Source organism: Meriones unguiculatus, chromosome 3 (assembly GCF_030254825.1).
Source record: "Meriones unguiculatus strain TT.TT164.6M chromosome 3, Bangor_MerUng_6.1, whole genome shotgun sequence".
NCBI classification, from domain to species: domain Eukaryota; kingdom Metazoa; phylum Chordata; class Mammalia; order Rodentia; family Muridae; genus Meriones; species Meriones unguiculatus.
This window is the reverse complement of record NC_083351.1, coordinates 5900472-5925183: the sequence shown is the minus strand read 5'-3', so window position 1 is coordinate 5925183 and position 24712 is coordinate 5900472. Positions and strand designations below refer to the sequence as shown.

The window sequence follows — 24712 nt, the reverse complement described above, 5'->3', positions numbered from 1 at the left end:
TATTTATAATATTTATTTATTTTAATATAATCTTATAATGATCTTGCAATATTATAATATGATTTTGTAATGTTATAATAATTATAATGTTTATTATAATTAATAATTATTATGATAGTTTTGAGTTATGCCAAATCCAAAAGGTGAAAAATTGCCAGCAGACCTCAAGGGATCTATGTGACTCACTGAACAGCTTACTGAGGCCCAGGAAGGCCAATGCTCAAGGACAAGTCAGAACTAGGAATCCCACGCAGCCCACTGCCAAGCTCCGCTACAAGGCCTTCTCCTCCAGCAATACTGAAGGTGTCCCAGCCACCCTCCTTCCTCTCAGCTCCACAGTATGGGCTATGGGCGTGGTCCCTTTCCTCCCCTCCCCTCCCCTAAGTAGGGAGGGACCTGCTGGGCACATCCTGGGGTGAGCCGGTACAGTGCTGACAAGCTGGTCACCTTAGCCCCAGCCCCATGCCAGTCACTTTTTAGCATCAGGCTTAAGAAGGTGGTCCACAGAGACCAGAAACCTTTCTCTTCAAGGAGCCCTGTGTTCTCTTTTAAAAGAGCCTTTTAATTAGATTCTAGTTATTTAAAAAAAATTCAATCTGCTTTCCTGTATTACTCTCCTGTTGTTTGGGATTGCACCCTCAGTGTGTGAGAACAGCGGTGAGCAGAAGTCCGCGGACAAAGCAGGCACCCTCAAACTGTCTGTGTCTAAGACTGCGCGACCCTCTCCCTCGAAGGCTGGGCTTCCCCACCTCCTTGGCATTCCCCCAGAGGCCACTGGCCCACCGGTCGCTTGTTCTCCCCTCGCCCTGGCGACAGACCCTTGATGCTAGCCTGTGTGCAGGGTTAACAGGCGTTGACACGGTTAACAGTGTTGATGCTAGCGCATGGTGTGTCCCAAGCTGCTTCTGCAGCTGGACGGAACCACGTGGCAAAGCTCCGTCCAACCAAGCACAACCAAATCTGATCCAACAGAATTATGAAGAGGCTTTGATTTCTGCCTCTTCTCTCTCTGGCCTCTCTTGTTTGAGATGTTGATGGGAGAGATGACACTCCGGTCTCTCTTCTGGCTCGTGAAGTAAGATTGAAGTCTCAGGCCAAGGCTGTCGGAAGAGAGAGGTAGAGGAGCCGCCATAACTACCAAGGACAGTTGGGATATTTTGACCTCTGCAATATTTTAATTTTTTTTTTAAAAGTAAATTTATGTATTTATTTGGGGGCCAGGAATCAGGGACTGCACACGTGCCAGCGATATACGTCTGGAGGGCAGAGGACAACCTGCAGGAGTGGGTTCTCTCCTTCCACCGTGTGGGTCAGGAGAGGAAATCAGCTGGTTTGCAGCAAGCACCTTTACCTGCTGAGCATCTCCCTGGCCCTCTGCAGTATTTTTAAGTGTTTTTCTGAAGACTTCATTCACCACTGAGGCCCTAACCCCAAGTCCCTCTACAGGCGACCAACCTACATACAAGGTTAGATGAACCAACTTTCAAGAGACGTGTTTATTCAAATGAAGTCCTTGGGACAGGCCCCGGGCTCTCACCGCTGTTGTCTTGTGCAAAGTCTTAAAGAGACGAGGACAAACAGAGGGACTTGGGGAGAAGATGTCACCTTCAAGCCAGCCGAAAAACCTCAGGAGGAAACAGCCCACCAACATCTTCCCCTTGAACTCCCAACCCCCAGAACTGTGAAAAGAATAGATTTCTGCTGTTTCAGCCCTCCAGCCCGGGGTTCTCTGTTATAGCAGCAGAAGCAGGCAAGCAGGATCATGGTGGGAAACCAGCAGCTGGCCAGCCGGGAAGCTGTCATGATAAGTCTATGAAGTAAGTCACTACCATTTGTTGAGGGGACATCGCCCTCCGGCTGGTTTCCCAGTGAAGAATCTGCACAGCTCTGTCTACACAGGATACCATCCCATGGAGAAGAGACAGAGCCACGCATGAGCCAGAGAGCCAGGGAGCCCCAGACAACAACAGATGCCAGGCCGCAGCGGCTATGGTGAAAGGCATGAGGAGCAGAGATGTGTAAGGAGGCTCCTGTGGGGAGGGGCCAGGCTGTCAGCTGACAGTGTGAAGGTTAGATCTTGCAGCTTTTAGCCTTGGTGAGGCCTTCCTTATATTCTAAGCCAGAGAGCCCCTGTTGAAGGAATGCAGAGTTGCAGAAGTGGCTGCTGCGGGAGCCAGCACTCCCAGCCTGTGCCTTGGGACGTGGCAGGGGCTACCTCTGTGTCTGTGGCCAGCAACTGAGACACATAAGAAGCAGCTTTCACTCACAGTGACACATGAAAAATTTGCAAGTAGTGTGGGAATACAGACTTGCCTGGATTTGAACTGTGTGACTCCATCTCAGAGAGAAGACCAGAGGCTTCTTCTCCGTTTATACACAAGTGCCATGAGGCTCCAGTGTGCCCCTGGCTGTTGCTGGGGGCTCAGCAGGGTTGGGACAACTGTCCCAAGGCAGGGAGACAGGGAGACGACCTGTCAGCAAAAGGCCGGTTCAGGGGACATTTTGGTGCAGACGAAGAAATGCAGGCACATGCGCAAGAAGGTACTTAAGGGCCCTGGAAGGCTGCCCTGTGATAAAAATAGCTTCCATTTGGCTACTGGGGCCTAAAGATGCACCCACCATTCCTTTTGTAGTTAAAGTGTCTTTGTTCTCCTGTTAAGCACAAACCCCCTTGGGAAGAATGTTCCAGAAGCCCGTTTACTCCCAACTGCTTAGCAGAACAGCTTAACCGGCAAAGAAGTGCCGACTCTACCTTAGCCGGGCTGGAGGCCAGGGAGACTGCAGCAAAGACTCTGCTGCCAGAGTTGTATTTCTCCGCCATTCGGCACATGGCACCTGCTTAATATAAACAACGAACAAGCGAGGCACCGCAAAGATGCAGGTGCAAACTGGCCTGTCTGCTCCTTGAACGTGCAGGTTCTGCGTGAGCACAGAGGTCCATAGCTGGGGATGAAGAACACTTGGTGGGGGCGGGAGGGGTCTCGCCAAGGCTGTGTGCATTTGGCTTTGTCACCCTGGTGTCCTCAGAGCCGAAGCATCTCCATGTGTGGTGCTCAACATAAAGGACATAAAAGCTCCTGAATGACAACGCCATATCTTCTACAGACCATGGCCACCTTGTTCCCCTTCCTGATGACTGTGGTTTTGTGTTGGTGGGGAAAAGGCTGAGGTGCTGAGGTCATCTGACGCTTTACTCAGCAGGAAGGGAAAGCTGTGATGTATTTGACTTTTCCCTCTCCCAATCCAGACATGTGGTAATTCACAGGCCCAGGGACTTTTTATGATTTAATGAAAAGAGAATCTCCCAAATCCGGTGGCAATCCTGGCTTCCCGTGACACCAGCCCCCAGGCTCCCGGATGGTGAGAACCCACTTCATCCTTAAAAGGGAAAGGCCCGGCCATGGATGGTAACCTTCGGCCAGAGCTTCCCCTACTTTAACCTCCCAAGGTTGCAGAAAATAAAAGCCGCAGAGGCAGCAGTACCTGCCGGCCCCACCCTTGAGGAGAGCTTGACAATGGCTGAATGGCTTCCTGGAGCCCGTGTGTGCAGTGCCTCCTCTGTCGCCATCATCCTAGACCCCGGGGCACTGTTTGTCTTCTTACCAAGGTGTTAGCTGCCCGAGTCATTCCTGTGGCAAAGCTCAAAAATTTGGCAGCTAAGGAGAAGTCTAGTACAGCTTAACACTGCCCAGAGGACTGCCATTGCCCCTCGGTTTCTGCTTTCATTTGTATTTCAGGGTGAATGGTTGGGGTTGGAGCTACAGCTCATGGTAGACTGCTTGCTTAGATTGTGAGGAGCCCAGTGTTCCACTGCCTGCCCTCTAAAAGGGGGGAGGGGCGTTATAGGAAGAGGAGGAAGATGAGGGCCGGAGGGAGACAGAAGGAAGAATAAGAGAAGGGAAGGAGGGAGGAGGAGGAAGAGGCAGAGGAGGAGAATGCGGCTTGTGTCCTCTGGTTCAGAACTGCCCAGCCAGTGTTCTGTTAACACACGTATAGATGGGATTCTGAGTTTTGTTAATCCCAGCTGACCAAGTTCAGTGTGCAGTGACAGCTCTCTTCCAATCTCGGTCTTAGCGTGACCTTGGACACATGCAATGATCCGTAAGTTAAGAGGCGCCAGAAGCCATGCCCAGTGAGGATGGCAGAGGAAGAAGCTGTGAGACCAGCACAGAGTACCCATCCAAAATGCCCCGAGGAAGACATATGTCAGAGGTGACTGAAAACTACCAGCATGGTGTTCAGACAGAAACATCTGCAGCTTGAGCTGGCAAAGCAAATGTATGGGTAAGAGCCAGGTAGCTTCAAGCCTGCCATTATTACCCTGTGACCCAAACCTCTCTGTGCCTTAGTTTCCCCTACTGTAAAGTGGGGTGATGGTAACACCTGTGGAGAGGGTTGAGGAGTCAAAGGAGTCAAAACCAAAAACACAAGAGAGGCCAACGTATGGTTTTAATCACAGGGGTCACTGTCACTGCCCTAGTGAAGACTGTGATGGGACAGGGCTGCCCCATTTCACTGCCACTGTTCTGAGAAGTTTTATTGCAAAGTGCAAAGAGGTTAATTATGGCCAGGCAAAGAGAGGTCCAGCAGGAACCTGCGAGCAGTTCTGCTTGGGTTTCACCCCTGGAGGGATGAAGGCACTGCTGCTCTGGATCGCTGTAGCAGGTCTGGCCACCACTGCTCACAGGACATACACTTGAATCTTTCCTGATTTCAGAGAGCTGGAGTTCCTGGGCTTGGGTTTGCATGCAATTGGCCATATCATTTACAGGAGTAATTTGTGTAGCAGAGCAGAGGTGAATGCCAAGGTCATCTGAAGTCAAAGCCAAGGCTGATCACTCACTCACAAGGGCCTGATGATGGGAACAGCAAGAATTTTCCGGGATCAAGAACCCGAAGACCTACAGTCTAATTCAGGCTGCAACTCATTGACCAAGTGACCTTGCGGGAACCCGGTCAATTCTCAGGTCTGGGCCCTACCCACAAAGGGGAGAGACGTGGCTGTGTGCTCTCTGGGGTCTCCTCTGCTATGACATCTCAGGGGTCTTTGCAGTTCCCCTCTCCTCAGTCAGAAACGAGGCAACGAGGAGGAGAAGGGTGATTAGTCTGATTGTGGATGGTCCGGGGCTATGTCCTCTGGCACAGTGCGTGCTCTGCAAAGCCTGTCAGCGAGGAAGGTGGGTGAGGATGTTGGCACAAGATTGTGCGCATTGGCCGAGGTGCACTGCAGCAGCATGGCTGTCTCAGCAGGCTGCAGAGGTGCCCCCCTCCCTGGCCTCTTACCTCAGGGCTGAGGCAGGCACAGACTCGGTGCAATTGTTTCTACTGAGCGGGCTTTTGAAGGGGGAAGTTTTACTCTCCCTTGCTGAACGTATGCATGTGTGTGCATGTGTGCACACGCACATATATGGACATACATACATAAGCACTTTCTCCTTCGCTGTCCTTTCTCATATTCCAGGTTTATAACAAGTTTAAAACCGGAGAATACCTACTTCCCCCTTCACTCCCTGCCATTTCTCTGTGTGTCTGTTCTGAGCAATCCCCTGTGGGTTACAGCAGAATGAGCTATTTAACCATATCTGCATTTAAAGTGCATTCTCTCCTGGAACTTTCTCAATTAAATCCCTGCCTCAATCTTAGATGATATTGGCTTGCACAGAGGCGGGCGCACAAACTTCAGGAACCAAGGACATCTCAGGATACAAGGGCCACTTAGTGGCCTCCTTCTGCGTTTCATGTGCACCCACGCTTTTATTTTTTATTTTTATTTATTTACTGCTTAGCAATAATGTAAAAACAGGTGCTTCCCAAAGTGTGGAGAATTTGCTGGTGGCCAGAAAGGAGCCATCTTCTTTCCCTTCTTGGAGAAAGCGCTGAGGTCCACCTGTCTGAAGCCTAGGAGACTGTCACCTTTGCCTCAGCTCTGGACAATAGTGAAACAAGTCCCGTCCTCCCTGAAAAGTCGGGATTCCAAAGAGTTCCGCCCTTCCTCTTCCTCCTCCTCTTCATCTTCATCATCTCCAGGTGAGCAAACCAAGACGGTAGAACAAAGCGACCGGACTGCGGGGGAGGCGTAGGCTGTGGAGTGGGCACCCCGCAGTGCCAGGGGTTTAAATTAAACGGAGGGGGGCTGGGGAGAGCCCGCCCCGCCTGCAGCGCTTTACTCCCGCACCCAGCTGACACTTGGATTTTGGGTCCTGCCTCTCCAGCGGCAGTCTGCAACTTGCCAGCCCTCCCGACGGTTCAGCCGCTGAGCAGAGAGAGGTAACTTTCGGGCATGGGTATGGCCCCGCCGCGTCCTGCTTAGGTAGTTACCTCCCTCTGGGTTTTCCAGAAGCCTTCTCTTCGAAGGAGCTGGAGTCCTCTCCCCCTGTACTTTGCAGAAACTCCGGCTTCAATGAACTCCATCCAGGCTCTTCCCTGCACGGCTTGCCAGCCGAGCAGCATAGAGAAAGCTGAGTCAGTTGCTCGCAGGAGTCAATTTAAAAATAATTTTAAATGCTATTTAAATTCTTTAGGGTGAAAAAGCATGCGGGAGGGGGTGTTCTTTCTCATGTGGGTTTCACGTGTGCATCTTGTGTTTTAATCAGCTGTAGAAAATGTGAGTTTGTGGAGGAAATCATGATGGGGAGTTATGATTTAAAAAAAACTACTCCATTGCAGTGTCCTCCGCTGCAGTCCCAGCAACTGCGGAGGCTCTCTTTACCCTTGCCAGAGTCTGGGCGGCGGAGCCCCACCTGCAGGGCTGCTCCAAGCTTCCCGGGAACGGCCTCGTCTCCGTGCCCACCCACCCTCTGCAGAGGACCCGGGTAAGTAAGCTGATGTCGCGGACAGCTGGGGTTTGAAGGAGAATTTGGACACTGCAGCTTTAAGAACGCCGTACTGCGAAATCTTTCTCCTTCAAGTGACTGCAGAACCTCAGCAGTGGCTGCAGTGGGAGGAGGTGGGGTGGAGGTAAAACATGAAGGGGAGGGTGCCCACTCGCGGGTGGGTCAGCTGGCTGAGCACTCCGACCCGGGATGCACCCGGCTCCAGGCAAACCCAAAACACAATTGGGGCGCACTTTCTCGGCTAGTTCCTTTCTCCCACGCTGGGGGCGGGGACCCTGCGGACTTCCTGATGAGTTTGGGCTCGGTCCTGCCGGGTGCGTGTCATCTGCTGCCTCGCGCATTACTGTGGCTCGCTGGCTCTTTAAGCCATGTGGGGCAGAGCTGGAGAAGGCTGGTCTGATGTGGCGATCTTCCTCAGCTCGGCTTGCAGTGGGGAGGCAGACGCAGCCTTAGCGGCCTTGTTCGTCCGGGGTGCACGTTTTCTTTTTCCTGGATTTACTGAGAGGAGTGCTGGAGGGAAACTCAGACAGAATGATTTTTCTCTTCCTGGGGGCAGAGGCTTCCATGTGTGAGAGAGAGGATGAAACCCCTTTGGTTGGCAAAAAGTGCTGACTAGTGGGTGCTGGGGAGTGGGGGAGGGGGCCCCAGGAAGAGTTCACCCAGATGGACTCACCTGCACAGAAAATGAGTGGAAACGCACCCTGTTGTGGGTTCTTTGCTCCCGAGCTATGTCTCTGGTACCCAGACTTCTGCGTGCCCAGCCAGAGTGCCACCCCGAAGCTGAGTGCCAGCTGGCAGAGGCCCAGGCTGGTACTGCTGGTGTGGCATCCCGGACACACAGTACTTGGGTCCAGGTCTGCACTGGGGGGCGGGGGTGACGCCAACCGGTGACATCCGTCTGGCACTGAAGGACTCAGTTCCTTGTGATTTCCCCTTTGGATCAGAAGGAAAAATCCCGGGTCTCATAAAACTTCAGTTCAAAAGCTATGCAGCAAAGCTCGTGGATATAAATTATCCGGGCTGCCTCTGGAACAGCAGTTGGGCATGAGCTGCTGAGCTGTGGGGGGCTTGCAGGGCGGTCTGGGGTGCACTCGGCAGGGGGCTGCTGGCAGGCGGGGAGTCCGCTTGCACCGCACCACGCACTGCAGTCTTGGGGAAGCGTGCGCCTCTAGACGATTTTCTGGGGCGCTGGACAGCATGCTTGTCTTGCCTGGAAAAGCAGTAGGGGCTGAACGCAACTCCCCAAGGCTTTGCACACACTTCTCCTCACAGCTGACTTTCTTGGTCTATTTTTCAAAAACGCATTTCCTTCATATTCAGAACTGTCCTTGATTTCTGCCCATTAATCAACAACTCTCATTCTTGAGGCTAATATCTTTGGTGCAATTGTTTTTTGAGGCAGACCAGTGCATCTGAATGTGTCACTAGAGTCCCCCACATCAGGGTCTTTTGAGGTCAATGTCCTATGGTGCGTAAGATGGACCTAACACGTAGGCCCAATTCTAGCTCGTCCTGGCTCCACCCCACAACCCCAGAAGCTGCTGGGGCGTGTCATTTGGCTCTGGACTGACCAACCCCCGCCCCCATCACTGAGATGGACATCTCTGTGACCTCACCAACCTGGGGTTGGGCAAGGGAAGGGAGCAGGTGTGCCCAGGCAAAGAGTCCTCCGGTCTGTGCCTTCCTGCAGCATGGATGACAAATGAGCACCCTTTCTATGGGTAATTAACCGAGGGAGGAGCCTGCGTGTATCAGCTGCAGAGCAAATGCCATCAGGGGCTCCAGTGGCCCCCTAAAGGGACATCAGATGGTACAGAAAGTTCTGAGTGGGAGCAGGTGACCCCGGTGCCCACATTCTGGTACTGCTATGGCCGGAGGAATGAGCAGTGCACACTGCCAGTGTGAGATGAACACAGCTAAGCTTCGCTAAGGCGCACTGCAAAAGGGCCTTGCCTTACACAGACTGTCAGGCAGGGCCAAAGCGGCCACGCCAGCCTGGGTGAGGGGAAGTGTGCAGTGAAGGCTAGACGGCGCTGGGGGCTCTGAGCCTCTGCAACCTTGGCCAGCTTTCTCTCTCAGCAGCAGGACAGGGGAACCACTGCTCAGAGGAGAGCTTGGGCCTCCCAGGTTGCTCAGACAGAAGACAATCCAGTGCACGTGGGGTCGACCTCGGCACCACCCAGTGACCCCCTCCCCCGTGACAGCCGTGGGAGGCCGTCTCAGATCTCGAGGCCTTGAGCTTCACTTGGTGGTCCAGGTGGGGACTTACAGGGCCTGAGGAGAACTAGAAAGGGCTCTCTCTGCATCAGCCAGTGCGCTCAGGGCAGTGAGTTATAGTACAGCAACGCTAATGAGGGGAAATGAGGCTAGCACAGTTTCCCTGGATCAGGTGGGAGGCGCCGTGGGATGCCGAAGCCTGGACACTCCGGTCCCGGGTCAGAGCGAGCACAGGCTGTGCAGAGGCTCCCGGGACACCTCAGCTGCACCAGCGCTGACTCAGGGCCCTTCGCTCCAGCTCTTCTCCCCTACCCTTTGCCAGTCAAGCCCTTGAAGCTAGACATTCCCAGGCTCCTGGCGCAGGAGCCCAGACTGCTGCAGCCCCCCCCCCCTTCCCGGCCAAGTCAGCAGTGCTGACGGCTGCGGGGCTGCAGCAGCGGCGGTGATGCAGAGACCCTGCACCACTGCTCAGGGCGGGCACAGCGCGCGCTGCCCGCACCCGCGTCCCGACGGCCGCCTCCTGGCGGCTGCGCGCAGCCCGCGCCGGGTAGACCCGACCGGACGGCGGCGCTGATTGGTGCAGCGAGTGAGTCCCTGGCTTTATTTAGACCACCTTTTCTGGAAGACAATACTTCACTAGAGTAGAGGGCTGGGGGCAGGAGGCAGTTCTCCCCGGCGACGGGAGGATGATAAATGAGCAGCTCTGCGCCTGGTGGCTGTTAACTCCAGTGGCTTTGCGCATCCTCGGACCGACCGTTTCCACAGCTGCTCTGGGAGTGCACACCCAAGCGCCGGGCATGCTTTGAGGAAACTCCAGACAGACCCTCAGAAGGGTTAGGAGGGCTTGGGACCAGGCCGGGAAGCTGTGAGCGGGCACCAGCTTTGAATCTTCTGCTCTGAAGTACAGCTTGGAAGACACGGCTGCCTTCTTGTTTTGGGGGTAAGGATGGGGTTTCCAGCTCGGGCATCTGATAGGTGAGGTGAAGGGACCTACTGGGGCCCTATTCTTGAGTGTTTCTCATTTGTCATTTCTGAAGCAGTCTGCGGCGAGGAAGGCTTGGGAAAGAAGCACACACACCCTGTGGTGTGTGGTCTCCAGACAAGGTTGAACTTGGATGCAAAGTCCAGCCTCCCCTCCAGAGGGAAAGCGACCCAGGGAACGTGGGTGGGTGCAGTAGCTGCTGATCTTCTTGGGGGAATAAATGGGCTTCAGTGGCAAGAATCAAGTGTTCTGGAAACAGAGAGGGAAGCCTGGGGGTCCAGGAAGCATTTTCTACCCAGAGTGAGTAGATGGTGGGGAAAGTCTTTATTCAGGCAAATAGCATGAAAGCATCACCCAGGAGCCCATTCCTGGAAAAATCGGGCCTAGTGGGAAGTCATAGCGTGCTGCATGTTGCAGGACTGTTTGTTCGCAGTTGTGAGACACTTCAGAGACTGGGGCCTCTCGCTGTCCTGGACCCTGAACTTAACGCTGGAAGACTCACAGCCCCTTGGCTGCCTCTCCTGCCTTGGGTTGAGTACCTCCCCTCACAGGTTGCCCTTGAGGCCTGCTTTGTGCGGGGGAAGGAGGGAAGTTGGGGAGGAGGTCCTGGGATAGCCAGAGGAGCAGGGCCAGCAGACCCTGCTCTACCTGTGCTGATGTGATCAGCGTTAGGGACCATCCAGGCCTGCGGCTGTCCCAGAGCTGACACCAGGAACCCTCTTGTTCGGCCAGGACAGCACAGCATTGCGGCTGTGTCTCCCTGCCAAGGACGCAGGGTGAGGTGGCTCTCCAGGAGAGCCTCACCCTTCAGGCTGAGCCAAGTGGTCACTCCAGAGTCTAGGCTAGATGAGAGAGCTGAGGGCTACAAGAGGTCGGCTTCTATCTGGCAATGCAATGCTGGCGCAGGTTACCTGGTGAGGAGGCAGCACCAGACGCTGGGAGGCAGGGGTCACAGGGAGGGAGACCACGTTGCTAGTGGGAGCCCAGACCTGCAGACTACATCCTGTCCCCTGCACACACACCCCACAAATACTGCTTTGTCCCTGCTGTGGGCAGCAGTTTCCCCACTGTCCCTCCTCTGCAGATCTGGCAAAGGATCGAGTTTTGTCATTCCTTTTGTGCACTTAAACTTTAAACCTGAGGCTCAGAGCACAGTAACTTTGCAGACACTCTAGACAAAACCAGAAGATCTCTGGAAGTTATCCACCCAAGCCCCTAGCTGAGCTTGGTGCTGAAGATAGTGAGATCCAGAAGGGAGCTGCTTTTTCCAAGGACACAGAAGGCTTGGGATCCCCTAGGACATGTTCCAACCTGGCATACGAGGTTCACATGAATCACCAAGGCTGGACCCACCAGGTACCCCAATGGTGAAATAGGACAAGGTAAAGAAATGGGATGTGGAGGGGACACAGGCCTGGGATCCTAAGGACCATGAGCAAAGCTGGGTGGGTACGAGGCAATTCCACTCACTCCCTTTGAGCTTCTCTGCAGTTCCCCTGGTTTACAACTGTCACTGGGCAACGTGCCAAGGGGAGAAGCCATTCTGCTGCTTTTATAGTTCCTTCTCTGCAATTCTGGAAAATCAGGGCCACTTGGGTCTGGCGGCTCACTGTCTGGTTATTAGCGCTGTAATTCAGACTTTGTCCAGCAGGTGGCTCCCAAGGACACGGTAAGAAAATAGAATCGGTCTGCGCTCAGCCTGGCAAGGCGGTTTCCAAGAAAGGGGTTTTCATGGTCCGATGAATAGAGGCAAACGAGAGTTTTCAAATTTTTCTCTCAACTAATAAGAACAAAAAGTTTGCTTAGAAATGTCTGGAGAGGTTCGGTATCTGTGTCACTTCTTGAACCTACCCTTATCTTACTTTTGCTGTGCAGAGCGTGTGTTTGCAGGAATTTCACCGCAGTTCTCATTTCTTAGAGCTGACCTGACCTGTCATTTGTGCATCAGAGATTATCAGAAATTTAGCAATATTCTAAGAAAGGTCGATCAGTCTACGGGGTGGTCAGAGCAGGGCCTGGACTCGGCCCCTGGGGGCTCTGTCCACCCCATGCTTGCAGAATATCATTAAAAGACAGACAAGCACAGACGTGAACAGGAGTCCTCAGGAATCAGGCACCGGCTCTGGTGTCTTTCCTATCCCATCGGCCTCTCCCTCAAGGATCGAAAACATTTTGGCCTTCGGCCGTTTCTGTTGGGAGTCTCAGCCCACCTCTGCCACCAGAGAGGCCCTCATTTCTTCTCAGATGGTTCCTTGTCGCCAGTGCGCCGCGACGACCTTCAGCTGTGCAAAGGTGAACCACTGCAATGCTCTAGAAATCAGCCCATTTGTTTAATTCAGATCGTCCTGCTTCTCCGCGATTACGAACGCGCGTTACAGACCGCAGGGTCTGAGCTGGGTGGTCATGTCTTGGTCACTTCCGGCTCAGGTGGAAGCAGGAGTCTGTATAAGGTAGCAGAGTGCGCTGCAGACCAGGAGAGCTGCCAGGCCCCTGCTGAGATCTCTGTGGCATTTCGGTGACCTTGACAGGGTTGCGGAGAAGTAACCTAGAAACTTGGCCAGAGCCGCCTCAAATGGGACCAATACTCAAACCGCAGCTTTGCTTGTGTGACTCGATTTAAAAAATATTTTCATTTATCATTTGCGTGTTGGGGACAGTAAACATGCGTAGAGGTCGATAAAACACAGGAGGCAGCTCTAACCTCTCCGTGGGTTCTGGGTGCCGGACTCAAGTCATCGGGTTAGGGGTAAGCACTTTAAACCATCGCCCTGGCCCAGCTTGGCTCGTTCACAGTGCACGAGCCTTCCATCTTCCATAAAGGTCCTCCCAATAGTGCGCCCGCCATCCCCGCAATCCTCGTGATCTAGAAAGCATACCTCCCTAGTGCTAGACTTACAGGCCTGAGCCGCCAACGCCCAGCTGTACCCTTTCACTAACTCCCCCGTGTAACACAAAGAATTTCTCAGGGGCTGACGTTACGTCTCTGTAGCGGAACGCTTGCCCAGCATGCACAAGGCCCTGGGTTCAATCCCCAGCACTGAAGAAAGAAAAGATAAAAAGAATAATTGATTGAACATCTGCTGTTGAGAGATTCCTGGAATGGTGTCTGGAAAGCAAGGTCTCCATCCCGTCAGAAGAGCACAGGAAAGGCGGAGGCTCAGTAGGTAGAGATACCTGTTACCAACCCTGATGATGTGCATTTAATCCCCGAGAGAGGAGAACTGACACCCACAAACTGTCCTCTCACCTCCACACCCCCAGCATAGCACTGCCCTCACACTCACCCTAATTAATCAATCAATAAAAGTGTAAAGATATTTAAGTCAGCATAGGGGAAAGGCTAGAGGGACGTGGCTTGGCTGATACAGTGTTCCCCTAGTACGACAGCTCCTAGGTGGCCACGGGTGCGGAGAGGTTGGTGGCCCGTTCCTGTAATCCTAGCGTTTGGGAGTTGATGGCAGGAGGATGGAAAGTTTTTCAGTTTCTTCACAGGGTAGGCAAGCCCTCTCTACTGATGAGCTGTAGCCCCAGACCTTCATGTTATTATCTGTTTTTTATGGTTTAAGACAGGAGCTGGCTAAGTTGCCCAGGCTGGCCTTGAACTCACTGTGTATGCAGCCCAGGCAAGCCTTGAGCTGTGGTTTTCCTGTCTCCTGAGCAACTGGGATTCCAGGCCTGAACCATCATGCCTGGCAGGAGTCTGAGACCAACCTGGTGTTACCAAAACATTCTGTGCCATCATGAGCTGAGACACTTGCAAAAGAACAAAACAAGTTCTGGGGAGTGGTGGCACAGGCCTTTAGTCCCAGCACTTGGGAGGCAGAGGCAGGCAGATCTCTGTGGTTTTGAAGCCAGCCTGGTCTACAGATAGAGTTCAGGATAGCTAAGGCTACACAGAGAAACCCTGTCTTGGAAAAAAACAAAAAAAACAAACAAACAAACAAACAAAAAAAAACAAAAAGTGGGCTCAGTGGCTTACTGCCCCACTGCTTGCTTACTATTGCTTACTATGTGCAAGGCTGGGGTCCATCCCCAGCTCAAGGGTGTGTGTGTGTAAGAATCGCTAGTATTGCTCTTTCTCACAGGAGAGGGACAGAAGCGCAGGGCACAAGCGTGAGCTCGGGATGACAGCTTCTGGGTAGCTCCTGCCTCTTCCTTCTCAGTCCACATTCTGGGTAGGAAGCATTGCTGGCTACAGGTTCCATCCCCGGGGTTAGCTTTCCCTTTGCACGGCTCCTGCGTCCGTTCGTGTGGTTCGTGTTCTGGGCATCTGGCTGTGGGCTCTCTGCTGGGGGTGGGGTGGCTCTCCTGGGCCTGGTGTGTTTTTATAGCAGTCTGAGTAAACGGCACAATTACACCACGCTTCGGCTGCATGTGAGAAAAGCATTCCATTTCAATGTTTAAATCACGCTTTTTTTTTTTTCCTTCTAATGCTGTTTTGACATTTTTTTCTTTGGTAACATCTTAAGTCCCCTAAGATGTGGCTGTGGCCTCAATGACTCATGTCATCTGAAACACTGTGTTCCAGCATCTCCTGTTTGTGATTCAAAGGTCACCTTGTCCTGCAGCTCAAATCTTGTAAAGAGCCCATTCAAAGTCTCTAAGAGTCTAGGCTGCCTCTGTATGATAGGATTTTGTTGGTTTGTTTAAGACAGGGTCGGAGTATATAGTCTTACCTAACCCGAAACTCACTAACTAGACCAGGCTGATCTTAAAGTCACAGAGATCTGCCTGCCTCTGCCTCTAAAGCGCTGAAATTAATACCGTATACGGTATTAATACCGTGATACCATATCAGGCAAATGTTGATTATTTCACACTGACAGCCAGCAAAAGTAATACCTTCTAAACACACAAACTTGGCTTTTCTTCCAGACAGGAGTCAGATGGGCTAGCTCGTGATAAGAGCTAGCACAATGGAGTGGGGAGGAGGTGGGCCCTTGCCAGTGGTTCCCGCTACTCAGGAAGCAGAAGCAGGAGGACCAAAAGTTCAAGGTCACCTGGGCAACTTAGTGAGTGCCAGTCTCAAATTAATACAAAAGAAGTGTAAAGGACCGGGCACATAACTCAGCGAGACAGTCCTTGGCTCGCCTGTGGGAGGTCTTCGTTTAGTCTCCAGGGGAAGACAAAATAGGAATTGTGAAGAGGGTGGAGCCTGTCTGTGATGCTCCTGCCATCCTTGACCAACCAGCCACCCAGGCCACCCAACAGGTTCAAAAAGGAGCCTGGCTGATCTTACTGGGCAGGTCTGCTCAGCCTAGTGTCCCGAGAGCCACACCGTGCCACCTCTGAAGCACCTCTCTGTTCTCAAAAGTTAATGCTTCTGCTGGGAACATATGCATTCCTACGTCGTTGCTAAGGTGCAGGGTTCTACAGAGGTGGTCCAAGACTGCAGCCCCCTAACTGAAGGAGGAAGAGCCCTCCTCCTGGGGCGGGAAGGCGGAGAGGTATGTTCTTAGGAGCCCTGACAGTCACCATGATGCGCACCTGGCCTTGGAACTGTTACACCTTCCTAACAGCATTGCCCCTTTGCTTCTTCAGGTCCCAGTGGCCCAAAGTGGCTTCTGTTCCAACATGTTCCTTTAGAGTGACAGAGACGAAGCTTCAGCCAGAAGCCGGGTAAGTGTTCATAACAATTCCAGTCAGGAGTCCTGATGCTTTTAAAGTGCAGTTTTCTGACAGCCGCCTTGAGCATTCTTCCTGCTTGTAGAAGAGGGGATGGGGCTAAGCCTCCAGCTTCCTGCGCCCCGGAACTCTGTGGCTGCTGTCTGTTCACCGACAGGCAGGACAAAGGGACCTGAGAGTTGTGAGCGGCTTCCCTGAGGGTCTCATGTAGGAAGTATTTCCATCTTGGGAGCTAGTGCTGTTATTTCTGGCTCGTTCTTTGGGCCTCTGCTAGATTCACCTTGGGTGGGAAACCTTTAGCTGAGCTCTATTTCATGACTAGCCTATTTCCATCCTTAGCCCTCCTACATCTCTTTCCCTCCCTCTCCCCTCTCCAGAGCCTCAAAGCCAGGGTTTCCTCTCTGTCCCCCGGGCAAGGCCCCCTTCCACTTCCTGACTAACGAATGGAGTCCTATGGGTACGCATGAGAGATCAGGTGTCTGCACTGATGTTGTTTAAATTAGAAGAAAACTATGTCTTTTTGGCGAAATGTGTACTGGGTGGAGGCACGGGTGGGGGGCTTGGGATACAGCTCAGTTGACAGCGCTTACCCAGCCTTTGTGGCACCCGGGCTCCACCCCCTGCACAGAATAAATCAGCACAGTGGCCCCCAGGAAGCTGAGCCAGGAGGATTAAAAGTTTAACGTCAGCCTCTATTACACAGTGAACTCATGGCCAGGCACAAGCCTTTAATCCCAACACTTGGGAGGCAGAGGCAGAAGGATCTCAGTGAGTTCAGGCCAGCCTGGTCTACATTTCCAAGCTACAGGGTAGTCAGGACTGAAAAAAGAAATGCAGCCCCCAACGCCCCCCCCCAAAAAAAAAGAAAAAGAAAACGAAAAGGGAAAGGGAAAGGGAAGCCTGAGACCAGCAGGGTGATTCAGTCTGGAGATACTTGGCACCAAGCATGATGGCCTTCGAGCAGTTCCCAAAAGCCACCGTCAACCCAGTGACAGAGCGGCCTTCTGCAGGTTGACCTCTGACCCCACAGGTGGGCTTTATCAATAAGCACATATGTGGGCAGCCTCACCGCACTCTCTGCCCATCACTGCCTCTCCAATAAGGAGCGCCTGGGAGGTGAGCAAGAAGTCAGGCTTGCCCCTGTGTGGCCAGCGGGGCATGCCTCCCATCTGGAGAAAGCTAGATGCTGTAGAGCGAGAGGCTGAGAGATTCCGTTGCTCATATCACAAATGAGGAAGTTGAGGCTCAGGAGCGTTAAATAAATGTCTCAAAGGTCACCGTGAAGCAGCTGAGCGGGCAGAAGGGGATGACTAACTCCCAAAAGTTGTCCTTTGATTGACACACACTTCCAAGTTGTGCCCTGACCATACTCACTGCATAAGTGGATAGATCGATGGATATATGTAAAGAGAAAGGAAGAGAGAAAGAAAAACAGGTATAGGCGGTGCAAGTCTGAAATCCCAGCTCTTGGGTGGTGGAGGCAGGAAGATCAGGAGTTCAAGGCTGTCCTCAGCTACATAGAGCATTTGAGGCCATTTGACATTTGAGACTATGTGGGCAAAAACTTTCTTTTCTTTTCTTTTCTTTTCTTTTTTTAAAGAAACTAAGAAAGAAAGAAGGCTTAGAGTTAGTTAAGGGAAAGTTCATTTGGGCTTTGACTCTCGGTGAGACGAGGATGCACAGGAAGGTTTCTCACAGAGGAATGGTGTGTGTTTTTCTCCTTCCATATAAGTCTCTCCCAGACACTGTGTTGAGCATAGGCTCTGGTGAGCAAGGGTTGAGTGAAACCAGGTATAGGATACCATGATAGTCAGCACTGGAGTGATGGTGATGGAGATTAAAAACAATGTTTGTGTCGGAAGGGAGAGTCCTGAGGGTGGGCGATCTGGGTGGGAGCAGCACAATTGCTTAGTAAACTGATAGCCTGTGGTATGTGTGTGTCTGGGAAGGAGGGGGTTGCTGTCTTCCGAGCCGGATGACCCCAGAGGAGTGTGTGTGGGCGGGATGCAGGTGGGACCTTAGCTTTTCCTGTGATATTCCTCTGCACACCCTGGGACTTTGCACTGATAATTGTTAGATTGGGAGGAGAGGGTCTGATTTCAGGGCCGGTGGGTGAATGTCACTGAAAGTCCAGAGCGGACAGGATCATCAGGGAGGAGAATAATGGTATACAGGCCAAGCCCTGGCATCCTCCAGCTGGGAGAGGGAGAGACCAGAGGAGGAGCCCACAGAAGAGAGAGTGAGCCACAGGTGACACTTCCAGGAGCCAGGAGAGCGGTAGCTGCCATGCAAAGATCGGGAGGAAACAGCTCCAAAGAGCAGGAAACAGAAGCCACTCATGGGGTCAAACGTCCCATCAGCCCTCCAGACCAGGGACTTGAAATCAATGGTTGGGTTAATGGATTGGGGGATCCCTGGAGACCTTGACAAGATATAAATAGAATAGACAGGGATTTTGTTTGTTTTTTTCACACTCTCTCTCTGTGTCTCTGCCTCCCTTTTCATATGTGAGTGTATGCACATTTACATGAGTTTGGGGTATACTTGTGCATGTGGGGACCAGAGGTTGATGCTGGGAATCATTCTCAAAGGCTCTTCCACCTTATTCAACGAGGCAAGGCCTCTCAATCAAACCCAGAGCTCATCAGCATGGCCGGTCTAGCTCCTCAGATTACTCTGTAGATTTCTTGTCTCTGCCTTCCAAGGCTGGAAGTACTGGTAAGCCAACATGCCCACCCAGTATTTAGGTGAGTTCTGGGGATTTGAACTCTGGTCCTCATATTTGGGCCACAAGTACTTAATTGCCAAGCCATCTCCTCAGCCCATGAGTTGTGGGTTTTTTTGTTTGTTGGTTTGGTTTGGTTTGGTTTTGGTTTTTAAGACAGAGTTATTTTATATAATCCAGGCTGGCCTGACAATGACAGTCCTTCTGCCTCAGAGCCTCATGTTCTGGGATCATAGGAACATGCCACCATACCAGGATTTGATTCTTGCTTTTTTTTTTTAAAGATTTATTTATTCACATATTTTATGTATATGACAGCTCTGTCTTCATGCACAGTGGACATAGAAATCAGATCCTGTTACAGATGGTTGTGAGCCACCATGTGGTTGCTGAAATTGAACTCAGAAGCTTTGGAGGTGCTCATCAGTGCTCTTAACCATTAAGCCATCTCTCCAGCCCATTGTTTTTGTTTTTTGAGAGAGGGTTTCTCAGTCCTGGCTGTCCTGGAGCTTTCTCTGTAGACCAGGCTGGCCTTGAACTCACAGAGATCCTCTATGTCTCTGCCTCCCAAGTGCTGGGATTAAAGGCTTGTGCCACCACTGCCGGGCTCCACACCAGGATTTGAAGCAGGCTTTAATGTTACCTACCTCCCTAGACCCACCAGACATGAAAGTAAGGGTCTCTTAGACTCGGAGGCAGGGGCAGAATCAGGAGAGCAGAATGGGTCCTGGTCAGTGGGCTATGCAATCTGTAGACACTGCTTGCTGGTGTGGTGTGGCTGGGCTGGCCTCTGCCAGGAACTCCTTGCAGAAAGGACTTTCAGTCCCTGGTCTGTGCAGCCGCTGAATCCTCTGAATCCTGCTGGGATCAACAGACCCTGATGGCTGCCAGGCACAAAATCCATCAGGGCAGTAGAAATCACCTGCTAGGAGAATTAAGGATGGTTCAGTGGATAAGAGTGCTTGGCACATAAGTGTGAGGATCTGAGTTCAAACCTCAGAACCCATGGGAAAGCAAGACATGTGGCCAAGTATCTGTGATCTCTGAGTTGCCATTCAGAGATGGGAAACAGATACAGGAGAATCCCAAAAGCTCGGGGACCAGCTGGGCAGGCATACACAGGGGCAAACAACAAGAGACCTTACCTCAGACAGGGTGGAAGGCTGATACTTCAGTCAGGATCTCTGACTTGCCTCCTGAGATCCTCCAGATTCACACACAAGAATGTTTACACACACACACACACACACACACACACACACACACACACACACGAAGTTTTATAAAAATGATAATCTGCTAGGGCTGAGAATATGGCTTGGCTGGTAGAATGCTTTCCTAGTGTTTACGACGTCCTTCATTCAACCCCCAGCACTGCAGAAACTAGCATGGTGGACTGCAGAGGCAGCTCAGTGGTTAGAGCGCTGGCTGTGCTTACAGAGAACCTGGGTTTGGTTCCCAGCACCCACGGAATGGCTCACAACTATCTGTAACTCCAGTCCCAGGGGATCCGGTGCCCTCTTCCGACTTCTACAAGCACTGTCCAAATAAGGTACATGTCTAATATATAGGCCAAATACTCACACACATAAACCAAAATAAACCAGATATGGTGGCCCATGCCTACAGTCTGAAAACGCAGAGGGCAGAGAGAGGCTGGTGCGTCAGAGGTTCAAGGACATCCGTCTGATTCATAGGGCGTTCAGAGCCAGCCTGGGCTAAAGAATCCATGTCTTCATTCTAAGCATCCCCTTATGGTAGACTTCAGTGTCTGGGTTGTAGTCAAAGTACACGGGGTTGGGGTTTGTTTCTGGTTTTGTTTTTTGTTTTTTGTTTTTTGTTTTTTTTTTCTGACTGCTTCTTTGATGGATTCTTTATCCAAATAAGCTGTCCAAAATTACTTGAAGAAAATGGTTTTCTTGCTTGCTTGCTTGCTTCCTTCCTTCCTTCCTTCTTTTTTAAAAAATATTTTACTATGTACACAATGTTCTGTCTGCAAGTACATCTGCAGGGCAGAAGAGGGCACCAGATCTCATTATAGACGGTTGTGAGACACCATGTGGTTTCTGGGAATTGAACTCAGGACCTTTGGAAGGGCAGGCAGTGCTCTTAACCTCTGAGCCATCTCTCCAGCCCCTCTTTTTGTTGTTGTTGCTGTTTGTTTTTAGTTTTTAGAGACAAGACAAGGTCTTTCTATGGAGCACAGGTAGCCTCAAACTCACAGTGATCCTCCTGCCTCAGCCCCCTGCCATGCCTGCAAGTAGCACAGGACCTCATAGGAAACTGTGGCAAGACCAAAGGCAACTTAGACAAGATAATCCACTCCTGCGCTGGCAGGATCTGGGGATCAGCTCGGTTCATCAGGCTCTGCAGCCAGCATCTGCCCCTCTGAGACAGCATGTCAGCCCAAATCTAGCGGTCTCTTAGAGCTGCACGTGGAGCAGCCTCCACAGTCTGTCGGACACAGCACAGTCTTGAGAACGGTGTTTATGTATCTGCGTGCTTGCCGATGAAATAACTGCCCGTCTATCTGCTGCTCATAACCAATCCTGTCTCAGAACAGGGCGCTCCTTGCGTCTTGCTCAGAGAAAGGTTGATTTGGCTCCCACTGCAGCCTTGGGAGCTGGCAGGCTGGCAGGGCCTTCAGGCTGCTGGAGTTCAGCTGTTCTGTGGCCAGTGCTGGGAGCACAATGAAAGCCTGGAGCTGGCTCAGTGTTCCAGCTGGAGCACCCATCCCCGTGCCACACATACACATGCGTGCACACATATGCACACACAAGTATGTATACCGGCCTGTGTGTGGCCTCATCAGACAAGTCTTTGATGTCAGGCAGTGGTGAGGAAAGGCCCTCCCCCAAGTCACCTTTCTACCGAAGGGTCAGTTTGGAACAGTATCCCTGGGGCCCTTTCTGGGGGTTGTGGGGGAAGAGACAGGCTGTCTGGGCCTCTTAACCCAGGGCCCCAGCAGAGATCAGCTGCAGCCATTGGATGCCTGATTTCCTGTCACCTACCACAAAACGAGAACTTTTAGGTTTGAAGAACTTCCACCTTGTTTGAAGCAGGGGCTCTTGTTTTCGCTACTGGCTCAAGAACTTGCAAGGGTCCTCCTGTCTCTGCCCCCACCTCACCATTGGAACACGGGGATTACAAATGTATGCAACTATGCTGGTTTTATGTGGGCGCTGAGGAGTCAGGCTCAGGTCCTCACACCTGCACACAGGTGCCTTTCTCCACTGAGCCCTCTCCTGAGACCTCTTTCCCTTCCAACTGAGGTCAGCTTGCCATAACCTCAACAGTGACTCTGTGCAAGGATGGTCACGGAGTCTAATGTCTCAGTCTAGCTTTGCATTGCTGTGATAAAACACCAAGACAAAGGGCAACTTATAGAAGGAAGGGCTTGTTTGGGGTTAGGGTTCCAGCAGGAGGAGAATTATCCGTCACTGTCACAGCCGTCCAGGATAGGTGTGGCAACAGGAACAGCCAAGAGCTCACATCTCAAAGGCAAGCAGGAAGCAGAGGAAGGGAACTAAAAATGACATGAACGCTCAAAGCTCATCTCAAAGCTCACCAAGGCCACATCTCCTAATCCTTCCCAAACAGCGCTGCCAACTGGGGACCAAGCCTTCAAATGCCCTGGACTATGGGGAATATCACATTTCAACCATCACATTATACAAACATCACTGTTTTTTAAATTCTAGAACATTTTCAACCTCCTTTGAAAATCTTCCTGTTCATACAATACCTATTCACCGGACATCAGTACTCCCGGGGTCCCTGGCTGGGCATCCTGGATGACTTAGATCTAGAAACACCTGGAGCTCTTTATAGGTCATGTTAGAAAGGGAAGCCAGCAGGAGCATGGCCGCCTCTGGGAGTCAGAGGCCATATTGGAGATACCAAGGTTTCCTTGGGCACCATATAACAGCTGTGTCTGGGGACATGGGCTGGTGCTTCTGGGGGCTCTGCTGACATTGTTCTTGCTTCTCCAGTATTCCCTCTCTCCAGAGACCTCCTACATACCCTGGAGGCCAGGTGTGGGGCTCCAAGTGTGGCTTGATTGTTGTGAGGTTCTAAAACCAAAGCAGGGAGATGCAGGACTGAGCTTGTGGAACAGAGAGGCCTTTCGAAAATGGTCCCTCGCCAGGCATCATAGCACATCCCTGTTGTCCCAGCGTGCAGGGAGCTGAGGCAGGGGGACCATGAGTTCATGGCTAGCCTGTGCTATACAGCCTCAAAAATAAAACAAGACAGAGAGCTGGGGACATGCTTCTTAGCAGTGACAAGGCCCTGGGTTTGTTTCCAACCATAGGAGAAACAAGTCATTTATATAGTGATGTTATAAAGAAGAGGATGAGGAGGAGGAGGAGGAGGAGGAGGAGGAGGAAGCTTAGACTGACACAGCCTCTGAGGATGTAAAAGTAAGAATTAGGTAAGAACTGGGCTTTTTAGTGTTCTGGTGGGTGGAGTCCAGTGTCGACACAGTGTATCTCTCTGACTGCTAGTGCCCACATCCAGGCATTTTGGTGGTTCTCAGAGAAAAGTGGGGTGCAGGGGAGCCAGTGGGGAGGAGCACCCAGGTGTGATGTCCCCTGAGTCTGTCCCTATGGAACAGAGAATGAAGGTCCTTCATGCCTGTGGTGCTCCCCGGAGGCTCACTAGAGGAGCAGGAGACTGCTTGGGGATGTCTGCTGCACTACTGCAGTCCTTGTGACCCCCACACACACCATGCACGTGGAGCTCCTATATTCATTCATGTTCTCCCCTCTGTGGCAAGGCCCAACTTCTACTTTTCTGGTCCTCACCTGTGAATTAGAGACAACTTGGTGTCATCTCAGATGTGTACTCTGAAAAGCTGACTAAAATCTCCAGGGGAGAGTTAAGATGATGCCTAGTGCCACAAGAGCCTGCACGGGGGAAAGGTGTGAGTGAGTGTGTGTGAGTGAGTGAGTGTGTGTGAGTGAGTGTGTGTGAGTGAGTGTGTGTGTGAGTGTGTGTGTGTAAGTGAGTGTGTGTGTGTGTGCGAGTGTGTGTGAGTGAGTGTGTGTGTGTGAGTGTGTGTGTGTGAGTGAGTGTGTGTGAGTGTGTGTGTGTGAGTGAGTGTGTGTGAGTGAGTGTGTGTGTGTGAGTGAGTGAGTGTGTGTGTGTAAGTGAGTGTGTGTGTGAGTGAGTGTGTGTGTGTGTGTGTGTGAGTGAGTGTGTGTGAGTGAGTGAGTGTGTGTGAGTGAGTGAGTGTGTGTGAGTGAGTGTGTGTGAGTGAGTGAGTGTGTGTGAGTGAGTGAGTGTGTGTGAGTGAGTGAGTGTGTGTGAGTGAGTGTGTGTGAGTGAGTGTGTGTGTGTAAGTGAGTGTGTGTGTGTGAGTGTGTGTGAGTGTGTGTGTGTGAGTGAGTGTGTGTGTGTGAGTGAGTGTGTGTGTGTGAGTGAGTGAGTGTGTGTGTGTAAGTGAGTGTGTATGTGAGTGAGTGTGTGTGTGAGTGAGTGTGTGTGTGTGAGTGAGTGTGTGTGTGAGTGAGTGTGTGTGAGTGAGTGAGTGTGTGTGAGTGAGTGTGTGTGAGTGAGTGTGTGTGAGTGAGTGTGTGTGTGTGAGTGAGTGAGTGTGTGTGTGTAAGTGAGTGTGTGTGTGAGTGAGTGTGTGTGTGTGTGTGTGTGAGTGAGTGTGTGTGAGTGAGTGTGTGTGAGTGAGTGAGTGTGAGTGTGTGTGAGTGTGTGTGTGAATGAGTGAGTGTGTGAGTGTGTGTGTGTGAGTGTGTGTGAGTGAGTGTGTGTGTGAGTGTGTGTGTGTGAGTGTGTGTGAGTGAGTGTGTGTGTGTGAGTGTGTGTGTGAGTGAGTGTGTGTGTGTGTTTCAACTCCTTAGTGCCTAAGGTCACACAGTGAGTCAGAAAGGAAGCCCACTTTGGCTGTTCACAGAACCTCGCCCTGGCTGCCTGGGGTGACACACCCCTTTGGTCTCAGCACTCAGGAGGCAGAGGCAGGCAGATCTCTGTGTATCTGAAGGCAGCCTGGTCTACACAGTGAGTTCCAGGCCAGCCTGGGCTCCATAGTGAGACCCATGTTGAATAACAAATACCTTGCTGAGAGCAGCCTCCAGGGGACACTGAGGACCATCACAGGTCAGGTACCTGGGGTGAGAATGGGAGTATGGAACCTGCCTCCCTTGAAATGGTTGGGCCTGCCTGACAGCCACTCACCTGCGCCTAGCAATTGCAGAGAGTTCCTCAGCGCATTCTGGGCCTCTTGAGATCTCCCAGATACTAGACATTTGGGGAAATGGAATACATGGCCTCATCTCCATGAGCATCTTCTGCAAAATGGGGACAGTTCATATGGGC

General features: G+C 51.8%; 1 protein-coding gene across 1 annotated transcript in view; it reads left to right on the top strand.

The window, feature by feature from the left end:
- The first annotated feature begins 6627 nt into the window (after nucleotides 1–6627).
- Nucleotides 6628–24712, top strand: part of LOC132653244 (uncharacterized) — a 48576-nt gene continuing 30491 nt past the window's right edge. The window contains exons 1-2 of the mRNA XM_060381250.1: nucleotides 6628–6812; nucleotides 15574–15651. Coding sequence (XP_060237233.1) covers nucleotides 6628–6812; nucleotides 15574–15651 — 263 coding nt within the window. The remainder of the gene's footprint in view (nucleotides 6813–15573; nucleotides 15652–24712) is intronic.